This window comes from Myodes glareolus, chromosome 17 (assembly GCF_982192425.1).
Source record: "Myodes glareolus chromosome 17, mMyoGla1.1, whole genome shotgun sequence".
Classification (NCBI taxonomy): Eukaryota; Metazoa; Chordata; class Mammalia; order Rodentia; family Cricetidae; genus Myodes; species Myodes glareolus.
The window spans coordinates 40,861,289-40,886,973 of NC_142042.1; the positions used below are offsets into that span (position 1 = coordinate 40,861,289).

At 43.1% G+C, this 25,685-nt stretch overlaps 1 protein-coding gene across 2 annotated transcripts in view; it reads right to left on the minus strand.

The window, feature by feature from the left end:
* The window catches only part of Dbt (dihydrolipoamide branched chain transacylase E2), a 36,604-nt gene extending 11,762 nt beyond the window's left edge, over window positions 1-24,842 (minus strand). Inside the window, exons 1-5 of one of the 2 annotated variants that reach the window (XM_048456779.3) lie at window positions 24,710-24,842; window positions 16,382-16,505; window positions 14,066-14,141; window positions 4,332-4,513; window positions 3,124-3,245 (exon numbers count right to left, since the gene is read on the minus strand). In XM_048456779.3, the coding sequence (XP_048312736.3) occupies window positions 3,124-3,245; window positions 4,332-4,513; window positions 14,066-14,141; window positions 16,382-16,505; window positions 24,710-24,760 (555 nt within the window). In that variant the 5' untranslated portion in view covers window positions 24,761-24,842. The remainder of the gene's footprint in view (window positions 1-3,123; window positions 3,246-4,331; window positions 4,514-14,065; window positions 14,142-16,381; window positions 16,506-24,709) is intronic. The other variant, XM_087897618.1, reaches the window with a different exon arrangement.
* Window positions 24,843-25,685: the final 843 nt, after the last annotated feature.

A 25,685-nucleotide genomic window follows, 5' to 3' on the forward strand; every position in this document is an offset into this window, starting at 1 on the left:
CAAACTGTGGTTGTGAGGTAGTGTATGAAAGAAGAAGAAGAAGAAGAAGAAGAAGAAGAAGAAGAAGAAGAAGAAGAAGAAGAAGAAGAACAACAACAACAACAACAACAACAACAACAACAACAACAACAACAAAAGACTAACAAAGACTACGGCTGTGAAAGAAAAGATATAGAGAAGCTGGGTATGCAAACACAATCTCAGCATTTTAGGAGCAGAAGCAGGAGGACTGTGAGTTTCAAGCCAGACTGGGCTTCCAGATGAGCCTGGGGAGCATAGCATCTACTTAAAACTTCACCCCTAAAAAGGGGGAAAGGGTGTAGATGAGTTGTGGAGTGTTTACCCATGACCACACAAGGCAGAACGCATCAGAGAGTATGCCCTTGGATAGTTCCTCATTGGGCAGAACTGTCTGGATCTATAGTAACATTTCTACAAATCAATCACACATGTGCATAAGACAGACTTTTGTTTTTGTTCCCATGGTAACAGCTACTTTTCTCAGAAACTCTGCATGGCTGGGCAGAGTGGGAAGAACTCAGGCTGGGTAAACAGGACTCTCCTCAAACGCCCAGTTCTGTTATTGACTTTGGGTTTGGGCACGTTAACACACCTCTTTGTCCTTTGTCATCAGTGAAACACCAAGATCCAACCACCCTGAAGGGCTATTGTAGGAGTCATGGATAATGTGTACAGTTCCTGGCACACACGCACTAAAATAATGAATGTGATGACTGTTGAAGCAACCAATGGTTGAGATGATTGAACTCTGGTAAACTCCGCCTCCAGTGCAGTCAGCTGTGTGACCGCACTGGCCCTTCCGACCTGTGCCTCACAGTTAATCTGGAAGGTTAACTGAGACATGTCAGTACTTACTAGTGTCAGGGAGCCATGCTGCCTGGCATTTCACCTGCCATACAGTTACAGAGTAGGCTATGGTTTGGGTCTGTATTGTCCCCAAGGTCTGTGTTCAAGGCTTGTGCTCAGTAGGGTATGGTAGTGAATGCCTGTAATTCCAGCGCTTTGAAGACTGAGGTAGAAGAATAGACATTATATGAGGACAGCCTGGGCTATGTAGTAATTTTGAGGTCAGTCTGGACCACATGAGATCCCATCTTTTAAAAAAAATGCAAACATACATAAAAATAAAAAATAAAATAAAAGGTGTGATGTAGGATTGCCCTCTATATACTGTGAATACCATTGGTTAATAAAGAAGTTGCTTTCAGCCAATGGCTTAACAGAATATAGCCAGGCTGGAAAAGATATTTAGAGAGAATAGGTGGAGTCAGGGAGACACCTAGACAGACCTCTGCTAGAGTCCGCTGAAACTTTGCCGGTAGGCCACAACCTTGTGGGGATGCACAGATTAATAGAGATGGGTTAGTTTAGGATACAGGAGCTAGCTAGCAATACGCTTAAGCTACTGGCCAAACAGTATTGCAAATAATATAATTTCTGAGTGATTATTTGGGGTCTGGACAGCTGGGAATGAATGAGTGGCCTCCGCCAACAAAGGTGGTTCTAATTTGCTGGTGTTAGGATGCAGTGGAGACTGAGTTGGAGTCTACTGGGAGATTCCCAGTTAGTACTGGTGCATCATCAAAGGAGATTCCAAGCTATGTAGAGAGCAAGCCTCCTCCCCACGCACTCTGCCGTGATGTGCTGCACTAGCTCACGCCTAAAGCACGGGGCCAATTGCTCAGCACCCGAAATCTAGGAAACTGGAGCCAAATTAAGCATCTTCTTTATTAGATGGTTTCTCTCAGGCATTTTGCTGCAGCTATGGCAAGCTGACTAACACACGGATAGAAAAAGACAACAAATCTCCTTGTTACAGCACAGCATCTGGCAGAATTTTGTAAGCAAACCCAAGCCTGTTCCATTTTCAGCCTCTTCCCTACGCTAGCCTTTCATCCCCTTTACAGAGTTTTGGTTCTTTAAGAAATCAGTGATGGATATCTGGATTCTTAAATTGTGCTTCTAGTTCACCTGGACTAAAATACTTGTATGTATGTGTTTGCTTGTTTGATGTGCTCTTCTGTGTGTTCATGTGAATACAGGTACATACACCTGGGCCTGTGCATGCGAAGGCCAGCTGATGTGCTCTTCTGTATGTTCATGTGAACACATATACACACTCCCAGGCCTGTGCATGTGAAGGCCAGGGGTCAACCTGTGGTGGCATTTCTCAAGAGCTGTGCATCTTGTTTTTTGAGACAGGGGCTCTCACTAAACCTGAAGCTTGCCCATTTAGAGCAGACTGACAGCCAGTGAGCCCCAGGGATCCTCCAGCCTCTCCATCCTGAGTGCTGGGATTACTGTGTGCACCACCACACCAGTCTGCTTATGTGAGAGCGGAGCATCACACGCACGTCCTCAGGTTTGTGCAGTGAGCACTTCACTGCCTGAGCCACCTTAGCCCTCCAGCCCCAAGACACAAGACTCAAGGAATGCTAGCTGTTATTGCTACACACTCTGGGAAAGAATGAAAGAAACATGCTATTCAACGTATTAAGTTCATCTTGTCCTGTCATTTCTTCCCAGTGCTCTACTTTTTTTTAAGATTCATTTTTATTGGTGTGTGTGCTTGTGGGAACTTACGTCACATATGTTGGAAGTGTTCCCAGGTGCCAGAAGAGGCATCAGATACCCGAGAGCAGGGGCTGGACGTGGTGGTTGTGAGCCGCCCACCGTGGGTGCTGGGAGCAGACCCTGCATCCTCTGGAAGAGCAGCAGATGCCCTAACAGCCGGGCTATCTCTCCTGTCCCCTCCCGAGTGCTTTTGTGCCATGGTCACTTTACCAGAGTAACCACGCTCATTAATTCCAGCTTGAATCATTTCAGGGAACTGGCTTTTTCCCCCCCAGAGATTTATAAATGTATACTTTCTATGTAATTTCTTTTTTTATATATTTATTTATTATGTATATAATATTCTGTCTGTGTGTATATCTGCAGGCCAGAAGAGGGCACCAGACCCCATTACAGATGGTTGTGAGCCACCATGTGGTTGCCGGGAATTGAACTCAGGACCTTTGGAAGAGCAGGCAATGCTCTTAACCTCTGAGCCATCTCTCCAGCCCTTTTCTATGTAATTTCAAACGTCAGTTTATAACTTACATTGTTTTCCATTGCTAGACGACGAACAGCAGGTGTCGCTAGTGTTTTCTGGCCCTTTATCTCTTGGTGAGTGTGCTCTTCGTGGGACACAGCGGGAGTTTCAACAACATCTTCTTCTGAATCTGGAAGCAAGATGGGAATAACGTCAGCCAAAAGCATCTCTTCAGAGAACCCAGTGGCGGGGCTGGCCGGACGGTCAGGTCAGTAAAGTGCTTGTTGGGCCTAAGGCCCTGAGTTCAGATCCTCAGCACCCATGTAAATGTCAGGCATTGCAGCGTATGTCTGTAACCCCAGCACTGTCGGGGAAGAACGGTAGAGGGAAACATCCCTGGAGCTCATTGCCCAGTAAGCAGGGTCAGCGAGAGACATAGTCCTTCGAAATAAGGTGGAAGGTGAGGAAGACATCTGGTAACAACCTTTGGCCTCCACATACATGCTCAGGTACACACATGAGCAAGTATACACACACACATACACTAGTGATCTATAACTAAAACTCTGGGCCACTTCGGATGGGCTACCCACACAGAGGCCACCATGGCTACCCACACAGAGGCCACCATGGCTACCCACACAGAGGTCAAGCCAGTGACGATTCCAGGTCTGAGACACTGAATGGGCAACCCTACTCTGTTAGGCTCAACTTTTCTAGATTCCAATCTGTCCTCTTACTAACCAATGTTCTGGACCCCAATTTTTCATCCCTGGGAGAGTTTCTTGCTCCACTGAACATAAAGCTTCCAAAAGGCAGACATTCCAACAAAGGACGTCTTACTGTACAGGCTTTTGCTGTGGTATTAATCCAAAGATAATTAGGTATCACAGAAAATCCTTCCAGTTTCCCTAATTTTCTGTTCTAAATCCCCAACCCAGGTTCTGTTAGTTAGAATTATCCTGTTTTTTGAGACAGAGTTCCTTTGTAGCCTAGGATAGCTTCAAAATCACTATGTAGCCCAAGCTGGCTTCAAACTCGCAATCCTCCTGCATCAGCTACACAAGTTCTAATATTATAGTGTGTGCCACCATGCCAGGGAAGGGCTACTTTATGCAGCTTTATGTAGCCCAAGCTGGCTTCAAACTCACAATCCTCCTGCATCAGCTACACAAGTTCTGATATTATAGTGTGTGCCACCATGCCCGGCAAGGCTACTTTATGGGGATTCAGCAACCAAAGGACAGCAGAGACAAGTGCAGCAGAACACATTTACCCTTTAAAGCTTCTGTTTCGATGTCAATCAGTGGCTTCCCCACGTAAGCGATCTCGTCTAGGTTGTAATAGAGCCTCTTGATGACGCCATCGTAGCGGCTGGTGATGGTGACGGAGGCCTTGTCACTCTGAACTTCACAGATGCTGTCAAACTGAGACACGGTATCGCCTTCTTTTACATACCTGGAAGAAGGAGACAAGGGCACGCTGGCATCAATAGTCATGATTACAAGTCGTCCTTGCATACTCATGGAAATGACACACCGTCACATTAAAAGCCCACCTAGCCCAGCATTGATGCTGAGATGGCGCACGAAGAAATGCTTTAGAAAAGATGAAAATGACATTTAGAGTTTCTTTGACAAACTCTTAACAAATGTTACAATTAAGAACCCAAACTAGCTGGGCGGTGGAGGTGCACGCCTTTAATTCCAGCACTCGGGAAGGCAGAGACAGGCGAATCTCTGTGAGTTCAAGCCCAACCTGGTCTACAAGAGCTAGTTCCAGGACAGGCTCCAAAGCTACAGAGAAACCCTGTCTCAAAAACAAAAAAAAAAAAAGAGAGAGAGAGAGAGAACCCAAACTAAACCCTGTACTTCAGGTTTAATTACACATCCAGGTTTTCTGCTTGATCCACTTTTTTTTTTTGAAAATAAGTTCTTAAAATGTTACATTTAAATAGTATTTCCTCTTGTTGTATAATATTACATCATGAGCATCCCTAATTAGAAAACACAAAATTTGAAGCTTTTCTCTGTCCAAACAATGAGGCTCAAAACCCTGGGTTCTGGATGCTCAAATGACGAAGCCTAAGCAAGTGTTCTGTAATCTGTGAAGTAGCTTTGGCAGCAAACAGTTCAGATAAAAGCTACTCAGCCCGTATTGGCTGTGTATCAGGACTTAAAGGACGAGCAGTGTTTGAACATAAACAACAACAACGACGACGCCTTCAAGGACCCCACTGTGATCTGAACTTGCCCCAGTGCCATCTTCTTCTGCCTAGCACAGCTGTAACCTAAGAAACACAGAACTAAATAATGTTCCAAAATTGAAGGAAGTATGGGAAAACGATGTCCTGGCAGGTAGGAAACAGTAATAAAATGGCAGAAATACACACATGACAAAACACACCAAATTTTGCAGTTCAAGACTGACTAAAATAAAAATTTACTAGAAGGGTTGTATGGCTGATCCATTTGAGTAAAACGAAGAACCAAGAAATCTGAGGATCAGCTAATTTTTTTTTTCCAGTCTGAGGAATAAGAAGGAAAAATGGACAAAGCTTAGAGACTCCGAGACAATGTCATAAAGTATACAAATGTACATGCTGGAGTCTCAAGAGCAAAGGAAGAGAAGTGGTCAGAAGTGAGCTGGGTGGCGGAGGCACATGACTTTAGTCCCAGCACTCAGGAGGCAGAGGCAGGCAGATCTCTGTGAGTCTGAGAGCAGCTTGGTCTACAAAGCGAGTTCCAGGACAGCCAGGACTGTTACACAGAGAAACCCTGTCTCAAAAAACCAAAAAAGTGTTGAGCGTGGTAGCATAAACTTGTGATCTAACACACAGATGGCTGAGGCAGAAGGCTCATGAATTTGAGGTCAGCCTTAGACACCTGGTGAGACCCTGTCTGAAATAATGGCCTAAATGTTAACCTGACATTGCCAGAAGAAAACATGGCCGTGCCCTACATGACAGAGGTGCAGGAAAGGACTCTAAATTAGACTCCAACAACTGACAAGTGGGACGTCATAGAACTAAAGAGCTTCTCCAGAGCCACAGAAACAACCACCTGAGTGAAGAGGAAGCCCACAGAATGGGGGAGGATCTTTGTCAGCTATAAATTTGACACAAGATTAATATCGCAATTAAATAAAGAACTCAAAAACAAAACGAAAGCAAAGAGTCAAAAGGACTCATTAAATGGGGTGGGAGAGAGTTCTTAAAAGAAAAAGAATTTAAAAAAAACCTCAAAACAAAACAAAACAAAAAACAACATTCAATGTCCCTAACAATTAGGAAAATTCAAATCAAAACTTTGTGAATTCATCTTACCCAAGACAGAACGGCAAAAATCAACAAAACAATTAACAAGGAATGCTGGAGGGAGTGTGGGGGGAGAGGGACCCCTCATTCACTGTTGGTGGGATTCAGCCACTTTGGAAATCTCAAATCTGTGGAGAATGTTCAATCTACCCTACGATGCAAACATACTACTCCTTGGCAGATGCCCAAAGAGGCCAACATCCTACCTACTTCACAGACACGTGCTCAGCATGTTCATGGCTGATCGCTGCTCCACTCACATAGCTAGGAAATGGAAACAGCTCACATGTCCTTCATCTGGCGAGAGGACAATGAAAACGTGCTGCATATACACTATGGAACGCTAGTCAGCTGTAAAGGGAAGTGAAATCATGAACTTTGCAGGTAAGTGGATGGAAACAGAAAATATTATATTTGCTAAGGTAAACCAGACAGAGAAAGACAAACATCATATGTTCTCTTTGATCTGAGGTTCAAAGTCCAAATCTTCAGTTCTGAGTACATATCATGGAGTAACTACACCAGCAGAGTGAAAAAGGGACCATTGCTAGGGTGGGAGAGTTGGGGAGCAAAAAAAAAATAATAATAATAAAATCAGGAACAGAGGGGAACAGCAGGGTACAAGTGATCTAATAAGAAAAACTGGAAAAATTGGGGACACTAATCAGGGAGGTGGGAGGGAGAAAAATACAAAAGAAAGAGAGAGGAGGGTAAAATAAAAATAAGGGTGTCTGAAAAGGCCTCAAGGAATTATACTATTAACTGCCCATCTTAAAACAAACAAACAAACAAAAACCCCCAAATCTATAATATAGACAAGTCTGTGTATAAATACTTTAAATGGCATTTCCCATTTGGGCTGACAATGCTCCCTTCAAGAGCCACCTAGCAAAAGCCCAACACCCAGCATGAGAAGCCCTCTTTTGAGTTGTTTGGCACAGCTGTCTAAGAGATGCCTGACCATTACAGATTATTGTTACTGCCCCTGCTTGCCCCCTAGAGGTGGCAGGTAAGTCCCTATTGCTTAAGACACGGTGCACAGATACAGGGCCCACAGGCCCCTGAGTTGGACTTGACCTGAATGCCTCCTCCCTGAGGAGTAGCTTTCATTGTCCAGAAAGCCATGTACACTTCCAAAGGAGGGAGGTAACCAAAGTCCTACCCACCTATAATACCTATGAACTGCGACAGGACTAGCATGGCATGATAACCCTAAGTGTGCAGTAGTGGCATACATGCCTTCATGGTAACCAACAGCTCTCTAATCAGACTGAAGGCTCACTCGACAAGAGGGAAATCACGGCTCATACTGGAAACCTAGACTACTCAGGGCAGTAAGTTATGGATCTTGAAGGACAACCTATAACCAACACTTTACTAAACCAGCAGGATCGCTAGCTACATTCTAAACATTTGCCTTTATGTGCGCAGGTAATTTAGTCCTCACCCCCATCAAAAAAACTTCTCAGAGACCATTATAGAAAACCACAAGCAACAGATTCAACGCAATGCCTATCAAAATCGCAGCAAAATTCTTCAAAGACCTTGAGAGAACAGTACTCAACTTCATATGGAAAAGCAAAAAACCCAGGATAGTCAAAACAATCCTGTACAACAAAAGAACTTCTGGAGGCATCGCAATTCTTGACTTCAAACTCTACTACAGAGCTACAGTACTGAAAACAGCCTGGTGTTGGCATAAGAACAGACAGGAAGACCAATGGTACCGAATAGAAGACCTGGATATCAATCCACACATCTTCGAACACCTGATCTTTGATAAAGAAGCAAAAAATATCAAATGGAAAAAAGAAAGCATATTTAACAAGTGGTGCTGGCATAACTGGATATCAACAGGTAGAATGAAAATAGACCCATATCTATCACTATGCACAAAACTTAAGTCCAAATGGATCAGACCTCAACATAAAGCCAGCCACACTGAACCTTATAGAAGAGAAAGTGGGAAGTACACTTGAACACATTGGCACAGGGAACCACTTCCTAAATAGAACCCCAGCAGCACAGACACTGAGAGAAACAATCAATAAATGGGACCTCCTGAAACAGAAAAGCTTCTGTAAAGCAAAGGACACGGTCAACAAGACAAAATGACAGCCTACAGAATGGGAAAAGATCTTCACTAACCACACATCAGACAGAGGTCTGATCTCCAAAATATACAAAGAACTCAAAAAATTGGACACCAAAAGATCCAAAAAAAAAAAAAATGAAGTACAGACCTAAACAGAGAACTCTCAACAGAGGAATCTAAAATGGCTGAAAGACACTTAAGGAAATGTTCAACATCCTTAGACATCAGAGAAATGCAAATCAAAACAACTCTGAGATTCCATCTTACACCTGTAAGAATGGCCAAGATCAAAAACACTGATGACAACTTATGCTGGAGAGGTTGTGGGGTAAAGGGAACACTTCTGCATTGCTGGTGGGAATACAAGCTGGTACAGTCCTTTTGGATGTCAGTGTGGCAATTTCTCAGAAAATAAGGAAACAACCTTCCTCAAGACCCAGTAATACTACTTTTGGGTATATATCGAAAGGATGCTCAATCATGCCACAAGGACATGTGCTCAACTATGTTCATAGCAGCTTTGATTTTCATAGCCAGAACCTGGAAACAACCTAAATGCCCCTTGATCAAAGAATGGATAAGAAAAATTTGGTACATTTACACAATGGAGTACTACACAGCAAAATAAATAAATAAATAATAACGACAGCATAAATTTTGCAGGAAAATGGATGGAGCTAGAAAACAATATTTTGAGTGAGGTAATCCAGACACAGAAAAACAATGATCACATGTACTCACTCATAGGTGGGTTTATTTTATTTTATTTTATTTTATTCATAGGTGGTTTTTAAACATAAAGCAAAGAAAGCCAGCCTACAAACCACAATCCAGAGAACTTAGACAACAATGCGGACACTTAAGATAGACTTACATAGATCTACATGGGAAGTAGAAAGTAGAAAGTAGAAAAAGACAAGATCTCCTGAGTAAATGGAGAGCATGGGGACCTTGTGGGAGGATTGAAGGGGGAAGGGGAGAGGCAGGGAGGGGAGCAGAGAAAAATTAAAAAAAAGGAAAAAAAAAGAAAACCACAAGCAATCAAATACAGAGTTGTGGAGCCTAGTCCCAATGGATACATCTATAAAACACTCTCAAACCAAAGTTTAGTGATTTGTATTTGGATAAATAAATCTTGTCTGAAGACCAGAGTCAACGGTGACACACACCTTTAATCCCAGGGTTTGGGAGACAGAGTCAGATAATCTCTGTGAGTTCAAGGCCACCCTGGGCTACAATGCAGAAAGAAATCCAGGTGGTGGTGGTGGCTCACAGTTTTAAACCCAGTTCTAGGGAGTCACACAGCTTTAATCCCAGCACTGGAGGGAATAAAAATTGAAGGAGAGAGAGGCCTAGTCTGTGGTTGTCCAGCCTTAGTAGAGGTAAGACTTCTCTAGTGGCTTGGCTGCTTTGCTTCTCTGGTATTTGGGTTGAACCCCAATTTCTTTCTCTGGGTTTTTATTATTTATGTTACACCTAAGCCTTATGGAAAAGAGGGCAGAGAGATTGTAAAGTCAGAGGATCAGGGAATTTGCTATAAGATCCTGTCCCCTCAACCCCACACAAAGAACTACAGGCAACTAAGGAATGCTGAGAGAAGGAGAAACAGTCACCCCCAGCGGGGCCACATCAGTTGGTTACCCAGTGTCAAATGACCAGCATACGTGTCACATCTTACAGACTGAGCAGGTTATATTTACATATTTATAAATATATATGTATGTATGAATATCCATATGTGTATGTGTGTGCAATAATGAAAAAAGAAGCTATGAATTTGAAAGAGAACAAAGGATCTATGGACGAGTTTGGAGGGAGGAAAGGAAAGAGGGAATGAATATAATTATAATCTCAAAAACTATAAGAAATAATGTGAAACATAAATACTGGCTCAAAGACTGATATACAAATGCAAGAAGTTAAATTGATTCCAACGATAAATTCAAAGGCGATAACAGTCACACATATCAAAATAAAATGATTAAAAGAATCTGAAGGCAGGATGACAGCCACTCATCTCTACAGGGAAGGCTTTTTAGATTAACAGCTGCTTTCTAATCAGAAATAAGAATTCTGGAAGGTGGAGCAATGACATGGTCAATGAGTGAGAGAAAAGAAAAGGCTGTCTTTAATACTACATTGGGGGCTGGAGATTCAGCTCAGTGGTTAAGAGCACACAGTGCTCTTGCGGCGGGTCCAGGTTTGGTTCCCAGCACCCACATTGTGACTGACAACAGGTAACCACAGTTCCAGGGGATCGGACACATCTTCTGATATCTATGGGTACCAGGCATGTGGTGCACACACATAAATGCAAGGCAAAACACTCATACATCAAATTAAGTAAATCTAAAAACTTTTTTAATCTTATCTTTATCTTGAGCTGGTGTAGTAATCTTAGCACCCAAGAGGCATAGGTATGCAGATCTCTGTGGGTTCTATTCCAGTTAGGGCTAGATAGGAAGACCCTGTCTAAAACATAAAATATCTTACGTCTAGCAAAACTATTCTTAGAAAATTGAGGAGTTGGAGAGATGATTCGGTGGTTAGGAAGTTTGGTTCCTAGCACCTGTATCAGGTGGTTCATAACCAACCACCTGTAACTCCAGCTCCAGGGATCTCTGAAGGCTCTACCTTGAGGGAACCTGTAAGTGCGTGTACGCGCACGCACACACACACACACACACTTAAAAATAATAAAAACAAATCTTTTATAAAAATTAGTAACTTCCAGAACTAAAACTAGATTAACACATTTACCCTTCAAGAAATATTAAGAAGCCTTCTGGCTGAAATGAAAAACATTGAACAGTAACTCAAATCCACAAGAAGAAATAAGTGGCAATGAAGGTCATGGCAGATAATTGAAAAGGAGAATTCAAACAGTAAACAGTGCACCAGAAATGCCTAATTGACACAAAAGAAGGTAGTGATAGAAAAAATACATAAACACAAACACATAAATCATCAACAAAGTAGCAGACAAAAATCTTACCTTATCAGTAATTATACAAAATATAAATGGTTTAAACACTATAGTAAAAAAAAGCACGCATTAGTAGAATGGATTTGTTTAAGTGATTCAACTGTATGGATATAATATTCTCTCTCTCTCTCTCTCTCTCTCTCTCTCTCTCTCTCTCTCTCTCCCTCTCCAGGGTCCCACTATGTAGCTGGAGTTCGTATCAAACTACGTGTCAAACTCCTGCCTCAGCCTCCCAGTTGCTGGAATTACTAGTATAAGGCACACTACCCTACACATAAAATCCTATTTTAAGCATTTTTTCCAAGCATAAAACAATTTTGTCTTGAGTCATTTTTAAATCTTAAGTTGGAGAACAAACACTAGTCAAGAAAGCGCTTAATAATTCTTAAAGAATTCACGGGAAAGGTGACATTTTTGTTATTTAAGAACGTTTAAGAGCCGGGCATGGTATGCACACTGGTGATCCCATCACTCAAGAGACAGAGGCAGGAGGATTACAAATTCAAGACCAGCCTAGGCAACCTATCAAGACAACCCCCATCTCAAAAATAAAAACTAAAAAACTAAACTATTAACTTTGGAATGAGGGGGATGGAGTCTCTCTCTATAGTGCAGGCTTACCTCAAACTTGAGATCCTCCAGCCTCAATGTAGCTGAGAAAACCAGGCCTGGTCTTAAGATTTTCATTAGGAAAAAAATAATTTGCTCTTCTAACAGCCTTAACCCCCTTCCTATGCACGTGGATCTACAAAATTAATAAGATAGAAATTAAGAAGTTAGGGCTGGAGAGATGGCTCAGGGGTTAAGAATGTTGGCTGCTCTTCCAGAGAACCTGAGTTCAATTCCCAGCAACCACATGGTGGCTCACAGCCATCTATAATGAGATCTGGTGCCTTCTTTTGGCATGCAGGCAGACATTGAGACAGAATGTTGTATACGTAATGAATAAATAAATCTTTTTTAAAAAGAAATAAAAAAAGACCCAGAAATTAAGAAGTTATTTTTTTTCTAAGAGGAAACTTGGTCTTGAAGCAAAGTATCAATATGTCAAAAAGTACACAGTTCTTCAGAAAGGTAAGGCATCTCCTACGTGTTACATTTTAATTGTGCTAACAGCCACTGTGAGTTGGGAGAGCCACAACTGTTACCTGATTCTACACCATAAGAGACAGCAGCTCAGCAGAGAACAGGTGCATCACGAATTTCAAAACCAGGCTCTCCTGAGTCCATGGCTCGCCTCACAATTACACAGTGCCAGGAAAGACAATTATAAGGAAGGCTGGTTACTAAAATCCTCTGTTTACAAAGCGAAGAATGCTAAGTAGAGGACATGACATTCACTGGCCTCAGTCCAGTTCTTTAAAGACTACATGAGCCACGCAGAGTGGAACAGTAAACAGTACCCCAGCATTGAGAACACAGGAGGCAGAGGCAGAAGGATGGCAAGCTTGAGGCCAGCTTGGGATACAGAGCAGAACCTTATCTTGAGGGGAAAAATAAAGAACTTTGGTGGGGACGAAATCTCTTTAATCATCGTAACTGCTACTTCTAAAAACCTTAAAACTTAGTTCAGTGCCAAGAGGTAATTTTTTTCCAAAAGATTAAAGACACAAAAGGATGGAGAATGTAAAAGGCAGTAGAGGATTTCTTCCTTTTGTTCCAAGCAACTATATGTGTACCTATACTACATAATTTTAAAGTTTTTGTTTTAATTGGAGGGGGGCATGTAAGTATGTAAGTATAAGGCATGTACAGAGGCACAGGATCCCACCAGAGGTGAAGTCACAGGCAGTTGTGAGCTGCCAAATCTAGGTGCCAGGAGTTGAACTCAGGACTGCTGGATGAACAAAGCATGCCCTTAACCACTGAGTCATCTCGCCAGTCCTAATTGTTGTAGGGTTTCAGATTTTTTGATTTGTGCCTTTCAGGTAAAGTATCTTGTAAACCCACAGGCAAAGTATGTCAGGTTACACGAACCAAGCCTGCTTCCTAAAGCCATGTTCAGTATGGTAGAGAGTTAAGTGACAGGATTGCTTTAAGATTTTACAAAATTGCGAGTTCATACATTAGATTCTTCCAAATTCATGTGGGGTGGGTGTGACTGAGAGGTGCCCAGTTTGCAGGGTTATTGCTTTGGCTTTGATTATTGCTCTGCCCTAGTTTTATATCAACTTATCATCTCTTAGAAAGTAATCTCTTTTGTAGTTGAAGCAAAGAATAGACAGTTAAAGGATTTTTTTTTTTTAAAGAGAAAGAAATGGACTGGAGAGATGACTCAGTCATTAGAGTATTGGGTTCAATTCCTGGCACCCACATGGTGGCTTATAACCATCTGTAACTCCAGTTCCACAGATTCTATAGCCTCTTCCGGCCTCTGAGAACACAAGGCACCTACATGACACACAGGTATACACACAGGCAAAACACACACACACACACACACACACACACAAAATAAAATAACAATCATTAATAAATCACATCAAAGAAAGAGACTTGAGGAATAACTTCTGCTACCAGCATATCCGTGAAGAAGTTTCCCAATTTGAGTCTTATTTTTTGCATATTCAATTAATTTTACATTGACTTAAAATTACTTTGAGACTAACTTACCATTCTTTAATAGTTACTTCTCGAATCCCTTCTCCAATGTCAGAGAGTTTGAACTGAACAACCTGCCCCTGTAGCACTTCAAAAATAAATGGGAAATGATCTCATTAAATATGTATCATCAATAGCTACTTTTATTTCTAAAATTAGAATATGTTCTCAAGTAGAGGCAGAAATTGTTCCATCTTATAGACAATCAAACCAAACCAAGCAAACAACAATAAAAAAAACCCAAAAAACTAAAAGCCCAGCATTTTATAATTTAAAAAGCATAACCACTAAAGTGTTACGGAATTACTCCAAGACACAGATCTACTGCAACAGAACTCATGTTTTTCAGCTTCCCAATGCTCTCTGTCAGAGTTACAATGTCTCTCCTATGAAGTTCCTGACCAATTGAAACAATACTGATGTACAAAAAAGACCTGCTCTCAAGGAGATCTCTTGTTCCAATAACTGTCCTCGATACTTATGACTACAACCAGGCCACTGCTTATCTAGCAGTCTTGGAAATTTTTTATTTTCTCTTGCCCTCTCTTTCGGTATTGTTTGTTTGTTATTGTTTGTTCTTTTGAGACAGGGCCTCACTGTGTAGCCCTGGCTGTCTTGGAACTCAAGCTGTAGACCAGGCTGGATCCACCTACCTCGGCCTCCTGAGAGCTGGAATTACAGGCATGCACCACCACACCTAAACATTTCTAATATGTTCAAATTATGTTCTGCCAAATTATCCAAGACCTTTTTTCCTCTCTCCATTAAGCCGAGTTAAAAAAAAAAAAACAACTTAAAAAGATGCTGAGTGACAGAGACAGTAGGTGCTGAAACATACACCCTACTGATACACTCCTAGGGCAGTGCCTTGCACACAGGCGATCACACTTCCTGAACAAATGCTCACAGCAGTGCGAATGAATGAATACTATGGTTACTTTCATTTTCCAGGTGATGAAACAGATGAGCAACTTTCTCAGTGTTGCACAGCTAATAATAGATAAACACGAAGCCAGGTGGCAGTGGGGCATGTTTTTAACCCCAGCACTCAGGAGGCAGAGGCAGGTAGAACTTTGTGAGTTCAAGGCCAGCCTGGTCTACAGGGGAGTCCCTGGATAGCCAGGGTGACACAGAGAAACCCTGCCTCAAAACAAACAAACAAACAAACAAACAAACACCACACAGTAGCCTGCTTGACCTGCAGTTGATAAACAAAGAGACCTGAAGTTCAGGAGGAGAGTTTCGAGGATGAAGCAGGGAGTTGCTGTTCCTCCTGCCTCTACTTTCTCTGTGAAGCAACAGTCATCAGGGTTAGAAGGTGGAAATCCTGGCTTGAGCAGAGTGAGTGAGGTGGAAGAAGGCTTGTCTCTATGTATGAAGCCCTGGCTTTTATTCCCAGCACCACAAACCACACACACACCGCAGATATATACACACACCACGTACATACACAATTCTCTCTCTCTCTCTCTCTCTCTCACACACACACACACACACACACACAAACACACACACACACACACACTCCACCTATACAATTATCAAAATAAATTACATACTGTATATGTGGTGCTAGGAATAAAAAACACATATAGTGTACATATGTGTACATATATGTGTGTATATGTATAAACAGATACACATCGTTTTAAAAACAGGTGAATGTAAAGTTTACATTTTCTGAGACTATTGAGGATGGCATATAAAAGCATGGAAAATCAGGCAGAATCTGCCTAGAATTTCCCCGCTTTCCGTTGCCAGGGCCCCTGTATCTGCCAAAAGCTTAAGTGTACAATGAAATCTAGGGTTCTTTGTCAGGGTTCTAAATAGGCCAGCAGGAAAAAAAAAAGGCTCTAATGCCCTTGCCAAATCTAATACTTGAGGCCTCTAGTTATCTACAGAGGCTGGGCAGCTGGGAGAAAGGTAAGTAGACAAAAGCCAGGGAACTCTCTAGCAGGGGCAGTCAGGGTGATTACATCATGCCGTCGTAACAGCGGATTGAGTTTCACCTCACAGAGTGACCGTACACAAGGATATAAAGATGCTTCTATTAAGTCAGCAGTTCACCTGAACTGAGCAGGTCACATCAGTGCCAATGACTGCACCTAGAAAATCAGAGAATATAGAACGGATGGCCGGGTATAACCCAGCCCCAGCTGTACAAAAACACCAGCATTCAGGGAAACTATGAGTGGAGGGGAAAGAAAAGAGGGACCGGACAGCGGTGGGGAGAGCCATGCTAGAAATACAGGGCTAACTTTTTACTTTGGTAAGTCTTCAAGAACTAAGAGTCGGTTATTTGACATGCTCTTTGGGGAGCCTACTCACCAGCTGCCGTTCTCAGGGAGCGATGTGGCTGACTGTATTTGAGCACAGGATAACCGAAGGAACACACACATTTTGGCTTCAAAACATGTACGTTATTACATGTTTGAAAATAGCGAACACAAACCTACCAAAGAGGGGAAAAAAAGCATTACAAATCCTCAGAGGCTGGGAGTAAACCTCATTGGTAGAGTGTGTGTCCCATATGTAGAAAGTCGTGGGTTCACACGCACATCCCCAAAAGAAAAGTATAAACATACTGAAATTCATTCAGTTCTGTTGCAGGCTGACACTCATATCGATAATGAATTAGATAGTCAAATGCAGAATACTCAGCAGCAGGAACACTCAAACTGATGAACCTAATGATTTTCCAAATTGCTGCGGTCCCATTAATCAAAAGAACTCAAACTCTATCATAGAGAAAACATGGGCTTAAGTCATGCTACACCCACTGAGACATATATATTTGTGTGTTTAAAACACTGTCCCAGTTCAGGGAGCAGATAGGTCTAAGCTGTTGGAATTCCTGAAATCATGCAAAGAAGGAAATCTGGGGCTGCAGAGGGAGCTCAGCGGCAAAGCACTCAGCTAGCATGCATACTGCCCTGAGTTCACCCTAGGACTGAAGAAACAAATAATAACAAAAAGCCCCACAGTGCTTGTTAGCATTTAAGACCAATGAAAAACAAATATTATGTCCAAAAGTTCGGTTATTCCTCTCAGTACTGGGGGCTGAACCCATGGCTTCTTGGCACACTTTACCTCTAAGCAGCCCAGATAGCTTGCTTGCTTTCTTCTAAAAAGATACTCCCTTTTATTTTATGTGTATGAGTGTTTGCCTATGTGTATAGTATGTTACTATGTGTAGCCAGTTACTCAGAGAAGCCAAAAGAGGGAATTGAAGCCTCTGGAGTTACAAACAGTTGTGAGCTGCCCTGTGGGTGCTGGGAACTGAAACCCAGTCCTCTGGAAGATCAGCCCGTGCTCCAACCGCATAACTGTTCTCCAGCTCCCCCGCTGGTTTTCTTATACTAATTGATAGATAACTCTGTTAACTGTTTGCCTTAGTATGATTCAAGGTATGTTAGGCCTAAGTACACCCAACCTGATATATCAAAACCTAAATGTCCTTAACTTAAATTTATTCTTAACGTTAACCTTTCAATGTTATTAATATCCAATAACTACCTTACTACCTTTTTAAACAACAATAATTTCTAGCCTTTGTTTTTGAGAATACTGGTATGTATTTAAAACTTCCATTTATACAGAAGTAACTTTTGCTTGGAGAACATCACATTAGTTTTGTACATTAGTTATTTGGGGGCTGGCAGCAGGTTTCCCTATGCTACCCACATTAGTCTTGAACCGAGGGCCTCAAGTGATCTTCCTGCCTCAGCCTCCCAGACATCTGGGACTATAGGCACATGCCACCATACTTACAAATCATATTTTAATATGTATTTATAAGTAAGGATTTTATTCTTTTTCTAAAGGTAAGCAATATAAAAATCAAAAGTCTGACTATAGAATATATTTAAGTTCATAATTTTAAAAATTATTTGTTTTATTTTATGTGTATTAGTGTTTTGCCTGCATGTTGGTATGGGTATCACAGAGGACAGAAGAGGGGATTGGATGCTTTGGAACTGAAGTAAAGGATGGTTGAGAGCCACCATGTGAGTGCTGGGAACCAAACTCAGGTCCTCTCTGAGAGCAGGAAGTGGTCTCAACTGCTGAGTCATCTCTCCGGCCCCTATATTTAAATTCTTAAGTGGCAGTTATTTTTGATTTCAGAAGGCAAAGAAAAATTGATGGTTCTTTTCTTAAATTACATATCCTGTCTTTACCGTAAAGAGTTCATCCTAAATCATCTCTTGTATGTGTGTGCACATGCATGTGTGCATGTGTTTGCATGTTCACATATTTCTCGATGGCAGCCTTTAGCAGGGTCTCTCACTGAACCCAGGGCTATCTTGCTCTGGGGCTTCTGCCTGCTTCCCATTCCCACTTGATAACTCACTTTTATCCAACCTATATTTAAATTGTTATTTTATTATACGTGTGTATGTCTACGGTGAGTGTGTAACATGAGTGCACAGAAGTGGATGTCAGAAGACAACTTTCAGGAGTCAGTACTTCTCTCCTTCCACCTTGGTTTGTAGCAGGGTCTCTCTGCTATTTCTGCCTAGCTGCACATTCCAGACTAGCCGACCAGCAAGCTTCTGCAACATTCCCCATCTCTGTCTCCCACTTGGCCACAGGAGTGCCAGGATTACAGATGTGCACAATCACAGTCGGCCTTTGACACAGGTTCCAGTGATCAAACTCAGGTCCTCAGAGGCTCTTTCCCTGCTGAGCCATCTCACCAGTCTCTAATGCCTATATTTAATCCTTATTAAGAGCAATATTAGGAACCATAACGCCTAACTAAAATCCTGAGTTGACAGCTCACAGCAGAGCAGATATGGGCTGGACTCTCTTCTCCAGAAGCCCTTTTGTTTGTCTTTCCTTTCTCCTTCAACACAGCTCTCACGAAGGAACTACTAAGAGATTTAGGGGTCAGGAACTAACCATTTAAAATGTACTGAGTGCTTTCTTGCTATGTACCAGGTATTTGAAGATTTCATATACATTGCTTTCCCTCCAGCTCACATAGTCACCCTCACAGGAAGTGAAGTGATCGGAAGACAAGAAAACCTGATGTGAAAGTCTAGGCTCTTCCTACCACATCTTGTCGCTAGGAGAAAGAGCCCTTTCCAAGCTATAACCTAGGAGAAACAATTCTTTCTTTCTCCCAAGCAGGATCATGTGTGCTTTTATTATTTGTAAGAAGATATTAAGCCCCCCCCGACCGCAAAAAGACAAAAAAACAAAAGTGGGGGGGGTAGCTTGACCTCGGGGAAGGTTTAACTTGGGTTTTGCACAGCAAGTATGAATAATAAAAAGCAAAAGGACACTTCGAAGGCACAGGAAGTGATGTAAGCACAAAAAGGGCAGCAAGATTTGGCTTGATCAGATTTGGAGAGGAAAGCAGTAACTAGCAGGATGGTTGCTGGGATCTGGGACTGTCACAAAGGGGTGGGAATGTTATGCTTTAGGCGATGGGGGTCCCGATACAGACAGGACTAGCAAACAGTCTACCTAGCTCATATGATAGGTTACTACGGGTAAAGTCTGGAAAGGAAGGCTGAGGCGGGCTAACACATGAAGCATGGGCTCCTGCAGCTGACCAACAGGACTGAGAAAAGGCAAGGGAGGCGCAATGGGCATTATGTGATTATCAGCCACTGCATGGCTTTGAAGAAAGAGGGGAGAGATTAAAAATGAGTGAAAGTGAAGAGATTAAAAGACAATAGAAAGGAGAAAAAATGAATGATTTTTCAGACCTGAGAAGGCATTCTCCCTCCCCACATGAAATCATACCAGTTAAGAACGGGAAAGTAGGGATTGTTTTTCCTACAAACAGTGCAAAGTGGTAGAAAGAGACTGACCTTAGGTGCCCCCCTGAATGAAAGTACCAACTACCACTCCTTTTTTTTTTTTCTTGAGATACTACATAGCCCTGGGAGGCTGGAACTCCCTGTGCAGACCAGGCTGTCCTCACTCACAGTTCTGGGACTAAAAGCATGTGATGCCATGCCCAGAAAAGCCTCAGATTTTAAAGGACAAACTGGTGGAAGTTTCTGTTTGAGGCATCAATGTATGATTCCTAGAGAAGTAGGAACAGGACACAGCAAGACCGCATGCCTGGGAATAATTCAACACAGGCGCTAAGCTCTCCTCCCTTACAAACTTTTGCAGAAGACAAAAAAGCAAAGAAAAACTTCTTTTACTGAGTCATGAACAATACCTAAAAGACACAATTCCACTGAGATTATCTGGCCTAACAGGCCTGAGGTAATTCCAATTTATACCTAGTGATTCATTGTATCAATAATTTAATGTCTACAACTAGAAAAAAAGAAGGGAAGCCAAAAATTTTAGCTGATTAATATAATAAAGACGTAAAACAAATAGTTCAAAATACTTAGTATTTTGGCCAGTAAGACAAAAACCACTGAAACCATGAACCACCGGGGCAGTGATTGGCTCAGTGAGTAAAGGCTCCTGCGCCCAACCCTGAGGACTTGATTTCCATCCCCAGGACCCAAATAGTAGAATGAGAAACCCAACTCCTGCAAGCTGCCCTCTGATTTCCACACGGACATCATGATGCTTGTGTTCTCCGCCACAGACACAACACATAAATAATTTTAAATTCCATAGAGTATAGTTGACTAAACTAGGAAGCAAATGTAGGGCTCCTAGCAAAGCAGGAAATCAGATACAAAACTCCTTGCATATGTATGATTAATTTATCACAGGTACTAAGCCCTCCTCCTTTAAAAATGTTTGTATAAGATAAAAAAGCAAAAGACAAGCACTGAGAGTGGTGGCGCACACCTTAAATCTCGGTGCTCCAGAGACAGAGGCAGGTGAGTCTCTGTGAGTTCAAGGCCAGCCTGGTCTACAGATAGAGTTCCAGGACAGCCAGGGCTGTTACACAGAGAAACTCTGCTTTGAAAAACAAACAAAACAAAAACTTCTTTTACTGAGTCATTCGATAAATATGTCTGTGCTCTCAGAGTGTGCGGAGTACTAGGATTGCGCAGAGAAGGAAACGCACGCAATTCCTGCCACATGCAATGCCTAGTCGTGGAGTTTGAATGTAACTGGCCCCCATTATCTCATAGGGACTGAAGTGGGAGCTTCAGTTGCTGTGTGGCTCTGTTGGAGCGGGAATGGCCTTGCTGGAGGAAGTGTGTCACTGTGGGGGTGGGCTTGAGGTGTCCTATGGTCAGGATACTGCCCAGGGAGTCAGTCCATTTCCTGTGCCTGCAAGATGTAAGACTCAGCTGTCCCTGCAGCACCACATCTGCCTACATGCCACCATGTTCCCCATCTTGAGGAAAATGGACTGAATTGTAAGCGAGCCTGCTCAATTAGTGTTTCCTGTATAAGAGCAGCCGTGGTCATGGTGTCTCCTCACAGCGATAGGAATCCTAACTAAGACACTGGGAGAATGAAAGATCAAGTGGAGCGCACAGGCCGTTAACACGGCTCCAGCAGGGTGTGCTAAGGGAGCCTCTGGAGAGAGTTAGCCTGAAGTAAGACTGCAGACTGAGTAGGAGTAACCCACGAGAAGAGAAGTGTTGCAGATGAGGCAAGAGTCTTCAAGGCAGAGGAAATATAAGAGCAAAGGTCTGGAATCAGGAGAGCACAGTGTGTTTCACAGAATTCTCGTGAAGTTTAGTGTGATCAAGCCACATCAAGCTGCTCCTGCAGCCCTGCTAAGCAAATTCTTGCTGCCCTTTCTGTGTTTACTTCCTGTGCCTTAGAAGTGTCCTTCTGCTCTTTCTTATTCATACTTGCTGTGCAAAACCCAAGTTAAACCTTCCCCAAGGTGGCCACGGTCAGAGTTGGGGCTGGAATGAGCAATGTGTGTTTGTGCGTAAAAAGTGTTAGTTACTTTTACTCTAATCTTATTTCATTGATGTTCAGAAAAAAAAATGGTAGAATGAAAAAAATCATTTTCAAGAAAATGGGCTGGGCAGTAGTGGTGCATGCCTTTGATCCCAGGATTCGGGAAGCAGAGGTAGGAGGATATCAGTGAGTTCAAGGCCAGCCTGGTCTATAGAGCAAGTTCCAGGACAGGCTCCAAAAGGCTCCAAAGAAACCCTGTCTTGAAACTCCCCCCCCCAAAAAAAAAGAAAATAAAAAAAGAAATGATGATTTAGATGATTTAGAAATCATCATGAAATCATCATGTTAAGTGACACAGACTCTCTTCACAAAGGCAGATACAGAATGTCTCAGAAGCTGGGCAGGGGTGGCACTTGGAAGGCAGAGGCAGACAGATGTCTGAGTTCAATGTCAGCGTGGTCTACTGAGTTCTAGGAGGTCAGAGAAACCCTGTCTTCAAAAACCAAAACAAAACAAACTGGGGGGTATGAAAGTAGAAGAAGAACAATTAAGGATGTGGAAAGAGAAATCAAAGGGGAGTGGATAAGAGGGGAATAAAGTGTAGAATGAACAGGTTTTTAATAAAGAATGAAGCTTGAGAGGTTGGAGAAGCCAGATCATAAATTTCCTAGGTCATGTGGCTTATGGGCATTTTTACAAAAGAGTTTTTTTTAAAGCAAGAACATGGCATGATGTAATGTGTACCTTACTTTATAAGGTCATCATGGTCAGCCTATGGGAAATGAATCACAAAAGGGGCAGATCAGAGGCAAGAGGGCAGTTAGGAAAGACCAAGACACCTGCGATGAAGAATGAGGCAGTGAAGAGTGGCTAGACTGCTTCAGAGTTAGAATCAAGAGAAACAGGTTTGAGGGTTCTAATCCGGAGCCCGGAGGCTGCATCCCTGAGGCACTGTGGCACACTGTGAGGTGGCTGAAGGCCAGCTTGCCAGGCTCCCTGGTGCTAGCAGTAGTCTTGGAACAGTGTTCTAGCTGGTTAAATCAGCCTGGTGGGATTCCTTCCTCCTTCCAGCCTCAACCACCGAGGGAGCTGTTGCAGCTTCTTACGGACAGATGGGAAAGGTCAAAATGAACTGATGAAACATCAACCCTGATAATGACAGTCACGTATGTCACCTGTCATTTGTATGCATAGATGATGCCCTGTTCATCCAGTGGATTTGTATTACTTGTGATTGAAAAACACCTCATATTGTGCAATTGGAAATCTCTTGGACAGCAGAATTTGTGAGCCTTTCGTAGACTCATTTGAAAGACGAGGGAACATCAGGAAACCATTAGCACAGCTAGCAAATATCTCCAAAGCAGTGGGAGAGACGATGCAGGAAGCAGGAAAAGTGCAGAGGGCCAAAGCCAGCGCATTTAGAAAGGAAGCAGTCACACACCACTGTGAGAACTCTATCATTTGGTGATTTAGTCTACATGGGCACCTTCTGCTTACACAAACCAAGTGGCTTAGCTTATTACCCACCTAAGCTATCTGCCAGTTCTTATGCTACAAACCTGTATAGCATGTTGCTGTACTAAACATTGCAGGCAACTGTAACACCATTGTGTCTGCATATTTACACACATCAAAACATGGGAAAGGTCATAGGAAGTGTTCAGATCTGCCATAATCTTATGGGGCCACTGTTGACTGAAATGTCTTTGTGCAGTACACGACTGTATTTAAAGCAGTATTTAGAAGCTGGAGAAAGAGAACAGTGGAACCAAGCAGCAAAAGATGTGGGAAGAATAATACTGGCAAGCTGGTATCTGAGAAGCCAAGGATGGAGAGCTCTCAAAAGAAGCGCCGCCAAGAATGTCTAGTAAGGTGCTGTGACTAGGGCCCTCGTCCGCTGGCTACCTCCTTCTCCCCCTTCACACTGTCCTCACTCACTGCCCTCCAGGAGTTCGTCTCTGAGCCCCACTCCCCCACAGGTGTCACCCAAAGCCACAGTAGCTCTGGGCACTTGTTCCATAATAGCACTTCCCTGATGTATTCTAAAGCCATGGCTTTCTGTCTTTCCCAGCCCCCCTCTCTCCTCTTCTCCTCCACTAGATTACAATCTCAGGAGGAAAGGGATGGTGTCTGTGTTATATTTATATCCCCAGTGCCCAGGACACACGGCAGGCTGGGAGAAGTGTTTGTGGTATCAGGAGGCTATCACTACAGGAACATCTAGGGAAATGGGAAAGGTCGACATCCAATAAGTTATATAATTAGGAAGAAACAGGATAGTTAATGGGTTACATCCACCGTTACTACTAAAAGCTTGTGCGTGAGGGAGAACTGAAGGCAAACGGAGGTGGTAAATTAATAAAAAGTTGGAACAGCATGTAATATGGACCTGGGAGAGAAGTAGAACTCCAAGTGAATCTCAAGCTAGAGGGCAAAGTTTTCCTTTTCCCTTCTCTTCCTCCCCACTGAAAATTGCCTGAGGTCAGGTTTACAGTGCCTGCGCCTGGCATGGGGTGGGTACACAATAAATCCCGAAAGATTGTAGCTCTGTGTCTGCAGCGCCTGTGACAATGCCTGGCATCAAGATGCTCAAGCAAAACTAAGCAGGTGAAAGGCAGGGATGTGGGTACCGCTGGGGGGAACGCTAATCGCCACAGGAACGCGCCCAGGTAAGAGCTGAGAGTTTGTTTCCAGTCTCGCTGGCGCACCACCTTTGCTGCCCTTCTGTTTGCATGCATCTTTCCATCACTGACTCACAGGACGCATGGCACTCGAAGAAGAAAGCAACGCACCACTTCAGGTGACAAATCATGGCTAAATCACTTCTTTTTAACCTCACCCTCACTCAATCCTGCTTACCAGTCTGACAGCGTTCCGGCTCCAGGTCCCCAGCACACGCGTTGCAGCCATCTTACTCCGGAAATAGCCACCGGCCGCCCAGCTGGGAGAGACGCCTCCTCTAAGAGACCAATCCCGACACGCGAGACGCACCCCCCTGAGCGGCCAATAGGAGCGAAGAAACGAGCCTCCCACCCAGCAGCCAACCAGGGCGCGGGGCTGGGCCGGGGGCAGCCCCAAGGCTCTACGGAGGAGCATTAGCGAGGGGGGCGGGGGAGGGAAGATCAAACGGCCAGGTGCTGCTGTGAAAGTACACACGCACCAACAATCACCTTTTTAGTTCAGATAATAGAGAGAAATCACGTTTAGGGGCTGCAGAGATGGCTCTTGGAGAGAACCCGGGTTCAGTCTCTAGCACCCACATCAGGTGGCTCACAGCAGCCTACAACTCCAGTTCCAGGCGATCCGATGCCCTCTTCTGGCCATCTCCAAGCACCTGGTGCAGGTGCTCGACCCAGACATACCCAGGTGTGCACACACACATACATAAATAATTTCTTTTTTTTAAAAAAAAAAATTAAAGGCACACAAGAAAGGGCACTCACTCAACATTGGAAAATCAGTGGTTGCGAAACAACAATCCCAGACTTTTCACAACTTTTTTAACTGTACACGGATACACCATTTTACCAGTTAGTGTAACACATACAGCTACCATGGGCGGTAAGTATAAAACATCGCCTTTATCAGAAATTCTGCAATAGCAGGATGTGCTGACGCACGCTTTTAATCCCAGCACTTGGGAGACAGAGGTAGACGGATCTTTGTGAGTATGAGGGCAGCCTGTTCTACAGAGTGAGTTCCAGGACCTGAGTGAGTGAAGACCTGAGGAGTCAGTAGCAAAATGTCCTTCCTGGTGTTGTGTTGTAACCACACTGAAGGAAGAAAAATAGGACATTCCTATATTTTGTAGCAAGGTTCGGAAAGATGACCTTTT